Source organism: Colossoma macropomum, unplaced genomic scaffold (assembly GCF_904425465.1).
Source record: "Colossoma macropomum unplaced genomic scaffold, Colossoma_macropomum, whole genome shotgun sequence".
Lineage (NCBI taxonomy): Eukaryota > Metazoa > Chordata > Actinopteri > Characiformes > Serrasalmidae > Colossoma > Colossoma macropomum.
In genome coordinates, this window is record NW_023494806.1 from 5,724,304 (window position 1) to 5,733,753 (window position 9,450).

At 38.9% G+C, this 9,450-nt stretch overlaps 1 protein-coding gene across 3 annotated transcripts in view; it reads right to left on the reverse strand.

Moving 5' to 3' along the window:
• gnb1l (guanine nucleotide binding protein (G protein), beta polypeptide 1-like) overlaps positions 1–9,450 on the reverse strand; it is a 62,571-nt gene that overhangs the window by 46,078 nt on the left and 7,043 nt on the right. Inside the window, exons 1-2 of one of the 3 annotated variants that reach the window (XM_036598746.1) lie at positions 1,448–1,497; positions 1,114–1,266 (exon numbers count right to left, since the gene is read on the reverse strand). The exons of 1 other annotated variant lie outside the window; for it this stretch is intronic. In XM_036598746.1, coding sequence (XP_036454639.1) covers positions 1,114–1,223 — 110 coding nt within the window. In that variant the 5' untranslated portion in view covers positions 1,224–1,266; positions 1,448–1,497. Of the gene's footprint in view, positions 1–1,113; positions 1,267–1,447; positions 1,498–9,450 lie in introns of those variants that run through there. One more of the 3 variants, XM_036598745.1, reaches the window with a different exon arrangement.

Below are 9,450 nucleotides of genomic sequence, written 5' to 3' on the forward strand. Positions count from 1 at the left end.
CTTAGATAAAAAGACTGGTTCCACTGACCTACATGTGTGTGTGTGTATATATTTCAGATTATATCAGATATGGTTAGAAGATGTACAAGATGTCAGTCTATATGCGCAGATAGTGATTTGCTAGATGGAAGTTACAGTATGATCAGAGTGAGTCTGTTATGTTAGGACATAGGTCCCAAAATTGTTTTTGTTTTTTTCCCCCAGGACTGTTTGCATACTAGCGGTGTGACTCTGAGGGGTGTGACTCAATATTTATAATATTTTTATATTTTATGTCTTTGAATATCTTGGTTCTACAAAGCTCTAATTATGCACTACACAAATCGGTTTGACTCAGATAGATGAAACTCCTCAAACAGAACTTTTTCAGGGCCTGCTGCTCCGTCCCGTAACAAAATCAACTATTCAACATCACAACCCATAGAATTACCCATATAAACGACTTCAGGAAAAAGTCCTGTCATTTGAGCATGGGTGTGCCCACAGCACAAGCCCCGCGCCATGTCCGCCAACTTTTCTCTTTTAGGATGTGCCAAAATGCATAGTTTTGATCACTGACAGTAGTTTCCATGAAAGACGCACATTGTTATTAATACTGATTTAAATAAGCTTTCACTCGTTCCAATGATTTTTCAAACGTGCACCATAATCAAATAGTTAAGATGTAAACAAAGTCATTCAGAGTTGCTAGATGTGAAACGAGAAATTTAGAGTCAGAATTGTTCACAGTGGTGGTGATAGGAACCAGACGTCTGAAGAGCTGAATGTGCGACAGCTCCCTCACAGAAAGTTATTATATGAAATGTTTATTAATGCACTGTCTGATGTTTGAGACGTTGTTTTATGATAGTTTTACATCGACTTTTGGGCTACAATGTGTTTCTTTATATCCATTTATTGCAGAGAGGTACATGCAGGGTGTTATGCAGCGAAACTGTACACAACAAGTGTTCCATCACAGAGAAGAACTACTAACGCAGACAGGGAAAAATTTAGCCATTCAAATGTTTCTTTGCGTGTTCACGGTTCAATATATAACCACTGCCTTTACTAAAGAGCTCCATCCAGAGTAGAAACGTAGGAAACGTAGGAAAGTGATTGGCGGGTGCTCACCCCGAGTACAGTAAAGGACGTCCCGCCCTGCTGCAGTGGAAGTGGAGCGTGTTAACGGGGGCCGCTGACCCCCTCAGAGTAAACAAAGGGTCCGGGGGAGGACAAGCCATGACCACCAAGATCCATCAGCCGGACACATTAGCAGACTCTAACCTGGAAAAATAACCCAAAACATTGCAGTCAAAATTAGTCTGTGTACGACTGATTCCAAGACCTTTAATAATGTAAATATACAGGCTGGCAGACGAATGCATTATCGGACATAAGGAGGGTTGAGTTACGGTTCATTCTCGCTGATTAATTTCAAACCAGTAGATTAAAATGGGTGATTTACGGTGCCGGCCCACCAGCGGGCAGAAGTTTCAGCACCAGAGCGTTCGGTCATCCGCTTTCCGACGAGCCCCTTACTCCACCCGAATGGAAAGCCTGCGCAGCCTAAATGAGCCTCCTATTAATGTGCCTTTAACGAGTCATTACATTCGTCTTCATCTGCGCTTACACAAACAAACTGTAGCAGTTTAACTTCGAAAAATCGCTTTTCCTCTACAGAAAGCCCAGATTTTCTGATTGCTAATCATTTAAGCATTTTCAAACAGCACTGCCTTAGCGTCGGGGGATTCACTGGAGAAAACTGTAAATAAAAATAAAGCCGGCGGGTATTTAAGGTGGAAGCAAGGTGTATGAGACTTCTCTTCTTTTTTTTTCCCTCTTCTTCACGATAACAGCTCTTACTCAATATGTCATGAATCACAGCAGGAGACAGTTTAATTACTGTAAACAGGCTGGGCCAAGACTCTGCCTTTTGTGTTTTTTTTTTTTCTTTCGGGACCAGTGGCAGGTTTTTGAAAGCTCAGGAGCGTGCGGGTGTTTCATGTTGGCTGTAGGGTGGGCCGCGCAAAAAAATGCCGCCAACCACAACAACGCAGGCGGAAACAGTGTGTCAATGTCAAATCATGTTTTAAAAAAAAAACAGAAAGAAAAGAAAGGAAAACTACTTTCGTGACGGATTTTAAAAAGGACGTCTTAAGTAAGCCGACAAGCGAGACGCAGACACAGAGGCCTGTCACGAACAGGAAAAATCCGCCAACAATTAATCATGCAAATCATTTAAATAATTCCACTCAACGATTTGTTATAATGTTATTCTGAGCTACTTTTAAAGTACAGGCAGAAAGTAGTGACAACTGGCTGATTAACTGACCCTGTTTACACCTGGTCCAGTGCCTGGATTACTACCTAAAAAAGATTTTAACCATGTGCGTTTACAGCCAGTAGTCAAACAGATCGCCTTTAGTCGGAAATCCAACTGCAATAATGATGAGTAATATGCAAATCAGCTCATATACGCCAATCACAACTTTGCATGCTGCTGTTTGTTTCCTTACACCTGCAGTCAATTCAGTACAGCGTCTGTTTATGGTAATTAAGTCAGTGTAGTAGATACTGAATTAAACACAAGAGCACAAATATCAAATAAACAAACATTACTAATAACCACCCTCTAAAGATGTTACCAAACATCAAATAAACAGTCATTACTCATTATAAACATTAGGCCATTACTGGCCTCTAAAGCTGTCTTTTAACAATCACCAAATAAACAAACGTGACTCACTACTGCCCTCTACAGGTCTTAACAAACATCAAATAAACAAACATTATTCACTGCTGCCCTCTAATGGCGTCATTAACAAAGATCAAATAAACTAACATTACTCAATGCTGCCCTCTAAAGGTTTAAAACATTTAAGAAACATCTACTACTCACCACACCCCCTAAATATTTTAAACACCAAACAATCATTACTTACCACTGCCCTCTAAATGTGTTAACGAACATTTAATAAACATTACTCACCACTCCTCTCTAAGCGTGTTGAAAAACATTACTCACCACCGCCCTCTAAAGGTGTTATTAACAAAAATAAACAAACATTATTCACTGCTGCCCTTTAAAGGTGCGTACAAAGATAAAAAAAGCAACAGTCACTGCTGCCCTCAGTGCCACGACTGACAAACTCTATAAAAGTATGGGGGGATGTAATTAATATGTTAATTACATTCATTACACAAGTTATAATAAGTACTCACACGTGAATAATTCCTATAGTGTTCATGAATTGCACAATAAAACTACATTAACACATATTGAGGATGTTGACCTTATACACATATATATGTGTGTGTGTGTATATATATATATATATATATATATATGTGTATAAGGTGAACATCCTCAATATGTGTTAATGTAGTTTATTGTGCAATTCATGAACACTATAGGAAATATATATATATATATATATATATATATATATATATATATACAAAATATATATATATATATATATATATATATATATATATTTTGTGTATATATATATATATATATATATATATATATATTTCCTATAGAAACCCAAGATGACTTGGAAAAAATTCTGGTTCCACTCACTTACATTAAAAGTAAAGTATGTTTTTTAAAGTAGGTTTTCTTCCAACAACAGCAATATATATATATATATGTATATATATATGTATATATATATATATATATATATATATATACAATTTTATTCATTACCTATTAACTAATGTATTTAGTAAACGATTATGTAACTGTCATGGAGTTATAACACTGAGGAATCATAAGTGAGAATCGTGATCTCAATTCTAGGCCAAAAAAATCGTGCAGAATCATGCAGCCCTACTTTATTGCTCAGCCTTAACACGGGGGAGAGACAAACCGAGACAGAATAGTATCTCTCTTTGAGTGGCAACCAATATAGCAGAGATTTTAGATATGGATCAGTAAAGTTAATGAAGATCCCTCATGCACAGGCTTATTTTCGATCACCCCTGCCCCCGTCCCTGAAACCGGAGCCCTAGCTATTTCAGAGGAGCTCATTTCGGAAGGTTAGTGGTTAAATTGTGCATGTTAAGCCATCAAGCGGAGCCTACTCTCTGCCCTACCTTCCTAATTAAGCCGAGAGCCCCCCACCCCCCGACAATAGGGACGGTCACCAGACACCCTACACTCAACTGTGACCGCTGGTGTCGCGAAAAGAAGACGGCCAAGATGAGCGGGTGGGTTTTAAAGAGTTCAGGAATTACAGGCCATGACTATCAGCCTCCAGCCAACACCGCACAGGAGCCAGAGGCAGACCACTGAGCTCAGCAGTGGACGATGAAATTAACCCTTAGGGTGGTGTTGCTAAAATTCACTTTCACAATGTTTGTTCAAATTGAAATAAGTAGCATTCAGTAGTAGAGTCACAAGGAAAAAACAGGCATAACATTATGACCACCTCCTTTTTTCTACACTCATTGTCCATTTTATCAGCTCCACTTACTATATAGGTGCACTTTGTAGTTCTACAGTTACAGACTGTAGCCCATCTGTTTCTCTGCATACTTTGTTAGCCCCCTTTTACCCTGTTCTTCAGTGGTCAGGACCCCCACGGACCCTCACAGAGCAGGTACTATTTGGGTGGTGGATCATTCTCAGCACTGCAGTAACACTGATGTGGTGAAGGTGTGTTAGTGTGTGTTGCGCTGGTCTGAGTGGATCAGACACAGCAGTGCTGCTGGAGTTTTTAAACACTGTGTCCACTCACTGTCCACTCTATTAGACACTCCTACCTTGCCAGTCCACCCTGTAGATGTAAAGTCAGAGACGATAGCTCATCTGCTGCTGCACAGTTAGTGTTGGTCATCCTCTAGTCCTTCATCAGTGGTCACAGGACGCTGCCCACAGGACGCTGTTGGCTGGATATTTTTGGTTGGTGGACTATTCTCAGTCCAGCAGTGACACTGAGGTGTTTAAAACTCCAGCAATACTGCTGTGTCTGATCCACTCAGACCAGCGCAACACACACTAACACACCACCACCACATCAGTGTTACTGCAGTGCTGAGAATGATCCACCACCCAAATAGTACCTGCTCTGTGAGGGTCCGTGGGGGTCCTGACCACTGAAGAACAGGGTAAAAGGGGGCTAACAAAGTATGCAGAGAAACAGATGGACTACAGTCTGTAACTGTAGAACTACAAAGTGCACCTATATAGAAAGCGGAGCTGATAAAATGGACAATGAGCGTGGAAACAAGGAGGTGCTCATAATGTTATGCCTGATCTGTGTACATCAAACACATTTCTGCCAATGTTACTGAAGAAAAAAGCATCGTTCTCTTCCAGAACAGCTCAAAACGGCATTTTATGGCCACTGAGAAAAGGGTTAAAACAGAGGCTATGGGATAACTCTCCACTACACTGTATCAATCACTGAATAGAAGCTCACCTGGTGCTCCAAAATGCTTTTTTATGTTTTCTTTGGCCGTGCCACAGTTTGAGTTGTTTGAAGTGCCATCTGCGCTCTCCTGTAGTGAATCCGAAAACAGAAAAGCTGGCAACGTTTGCCTCGTTTTTTTTCGCCTTGCTTTCAGCATCCATGATGACATGGCAGCAAAAGCATTTGCTTTCTGTAGAAACACAACACATCAGCAGGGCTGGGGATGTGCAGAGGAGCCTAGAGCCACCCTCCACTAAAACTATTACTACGTCAATGCAATAATGACGCCAGTGGAAGAGAAAGTAGCCACCAAAAAAACAACCTGTGAAAAAAATACTCAAGACTGAGTAACTTGTCGAACTTCAGTGGAGCTTTGAGTACATTCAGCATCTATGAGCACAGGAAATGTTTGCTTTTCTATTTTTGATGTTGTGTTGATCTAAGATAAAATGCTAAAGCCCTGAATAGAAAAGAGTAAGCAACAGTAAAGGAGTCCAGGAGTTGAACAAACACAATAAATGAAAATCTGAACAATGAAAAAATTGCAACTACTGAACTACTGAAATGTAACTGAGTAAAAATTGGACTCCTGTTCTCACTAATATACTTGAGTAGAAGCAAAAGTACCAACTACAAATTTTCTCAAAATTTCAAAACATTTCTGGATCATAAAAAAATTAAGATGTAAATAAAGTCATTCTGAGTGGCTCGATGTGAAATACATTCCAGGGAAACTGACCAATGGATGGTTATGAATATGCTGTCTGGTGCCTGAGACATTGAGTGCATGTAACCAATAATCCAATCATAATCAGATTTCTGCAGTTATCTGATTATTCAAATGGTCATGTAAACAGCATACTCCAGTTAGTTTGAAGTAAGGTCTAGAAATTCAATTAAGAAATCCAATAAAGAGAGCTGGATTTTAGGTCAGTAATCAGATTTCTCAGTGCATGTGAACTCTTACTCTGATTTCTTTCGGATTTCTCAGTCTGCGCATGTGTGAAAAAAGACTGCGGTACCGGAAATAAGCAGCAGCGTCACTGCGAGATGCAGCAAAACGCTTTTGGAACAACGCTGAAACCAACTACATGCTTGACAAAATTAAGTATTTAAATATTCTTCATCTTCCAGATGATGCATGTTCAGAATTTCAGGTAAAAAGGTGTGATGATTTAAAAAAAAAAAGCCGCAGCATGGAGTTTGAGTTTTACATTACGTTTACGTCACGTCTTCTTCTGTGAGTTTATTGGCCGGTAGCAAAGCAGAAATCCGATTACTGTCTGACTCATGTAGACCTGGAGTTTCCCCATTATCTGATCACCCACGTGCATATAAATTAGATTAGATTACTGACAAAATCTGATTTTCTGCAGTTATCGGATTATTAAGCGCATATAAACGCACTCATTGTTTTACAATAGATAAAAGAAATTTTGTGCTATAGCGTGTTTTTAAAAATCTATTGATGGTCGTGAGATATATGCAGGATGTTATTAGGCACAATAGCACCCAAAGAAAACTTTGTTGTCTTCAAACAGACTTGCCTGTGTGGTTTCTAGCAAGACAGGATATACCGTTATCTACAGAAATGGACAAAATTCGGTCTTCAACAATTTGCAATGTGACAGTTCTGTGCAAAATAATGTGCTCAGGCCCTAAAAAGCTTCCATTACTTGTTAGCGACTTTAGCCTTGCTGTGGTATAAGTAAAGAAGCAAATGAGAGACACTAAATGTTGTCACTGTTAGGCTGTAACGTTTTAAATAACGCTTTTCTGCACTCTTTACAAACAGCAGCAGCCTTTTACATTGTGCGTACATTTTATAAAAAGGGTCCAAAATTACTTCCATGCATTAAGAGTTAATAACTGCTTACACTAACAGTACATGACATAACGTATATATATTGTATTTATAGTATTGTGTGCATATATACACATGTATATAACATTCATAGTTATATTTCTAGACAAGTCATATTTATGCCTGTTACTGCACATTTGCACTGTCCGTTTTGCACTATTGCTACTATTTGCACTTCTGGTGGATGCTAACTGCATTTTGTTGCCTCGTACTTGTACTGAGCAATGATAATAAAGTTGAATCTATCTATCTATCTATCTATCTATCTATCTATCTAAGAACGTTTTTATCCTGTCATATCATAACACAGATGAAAGGTTTGGTTCCAACAGCACCAATGTTGGCCAGCTGACTACATTTGGCTAATTGTGTAAATCTAATATTTGGCCAAACTACTGCCGTTATGTGAGAAATGCGATATTTGCATGTTTCAAGCAAAAGGCCCAGTCCAGCCACCCACGGCCCAGTGAAATAGCCTCTCTGCTCTAACCTGATAATCAGCTAACGAGTTAAATTAGTTGTATTAAAGACCAGAAACTTACCAAAAACTAATCAGTGTGGTGTCCACCACTTCAGAAGGCAGAATTTCTCAGATATCTCAGTCAAAAGGCAGAACTCTCCAACAGGAGGACAGCTGAGCGCCATTTCTATTGGACAATCATCATTTCTGGCTTAAGGCATCCAGGTTAACCCCTTAACAATCCAGGTTTATTACATACAAAGGCTTATTATTCAGTAACTACAAGGACTTCAATGCAAAGTAATGGAGCTATTCTTAGGTTATAGAAGTGTGTAATAAAACGTTGGGCCTGCCAAGTTTATGGCTTATTAAGGGGTTAAATAAGAAACACTGTTCTGTGAAATACCAGGACTGTTAGATATACAATTAGTGAACTTTTAATCCAAAACCTTCATTAAGGCCTAAGAGTTGGCACCCACGAGCAGCACTAATACAATACAGAGCATTTAAGTCTTCCTTGACTTATAGCTTATGGGTTTGCCTGTTTCTGAACCGCGTGCTATCAGTATCAGTGCTCACTCACTTCACTCCCCTCATCCTCGGTAAAGCTAAAGTCAGCAGTTTAAAGCCCCTGTTCTCAGCCACAATAGTGCACTTGTGATTATCAACGCTGAAGATCACGCCACCCAAACGGAGGAACACGAGGGATCGTGAAGGACAACACACCGCACACAAACCCCGAGCTATCAAAACAGGCTCGTGACAAGCTGTCACTCACTCTTGTTTGGCAAAACCCTCCAATTGTTCACAAAAACGTGAAGAGGCCACAAAGCAAACAAACGAGCCACTGCGCAAGAAGAAGCACGAGAAGCGTATCGTGTGGAGAAATGCACTGCATTCAAATCCTCATGCAGAGCCAAATCAGCACAAACCAGAAAGTCTGTCACTCTCTGACAAACCTGAACAAATCAGTTGTTGTGTACCTTTATATACTGGATTATATTTGCAGATACCAAAGCTATTTAGCAACAATTAGAGATGGCATACTGGTATTAGGCTAGGAGTGGATATCAGAGAGAAAATTATAATGAATGTGGCCAGTGGGGGGTGGGGCAACATGGCAAAAATATCATATCGAAATACTAGGAGAAATTTTCATGACACACAATACACATCAAAATATTCTGACAGTGCCAGATTTAAAAACTGCAATAAAAAACAAACTCAATACACAATATACAATATTTCACATTCTGCACTTCATAAAATCCAATTTAAACAGGATTAATTATCCTCTCTTTGTAATGAAAGTTGGGCAGTGTGCTTAAAAGAAACTACAATGTGCTCAAAAAAAGCATACTGTGTATCACAATAACAAAAATGCATCATGATATCGATAATATATTGTCATATCGCTCACCTCTAATGTGATTTAATCCTGTAACAATTGATAAGCTCCCTTTAAGTGAAGTGCTGCAAATTTTAATGCATTTTTATTTGTGTATATATACATATATATAATGTGTGTTTGTGTAATAGAATAAATAAAAATGCTTAAAAATTTGCAGCACTTCACTAAAAAAAATATATATATATATATATATATATATATATACACACACACACTCACACACACACATCGCTGTTGTCTTGCTGGTAACTTAACAGGAGAAGGAAAAAACCTAATTTACTTTTAATGTAAGTCAATGGAACCAGACTTT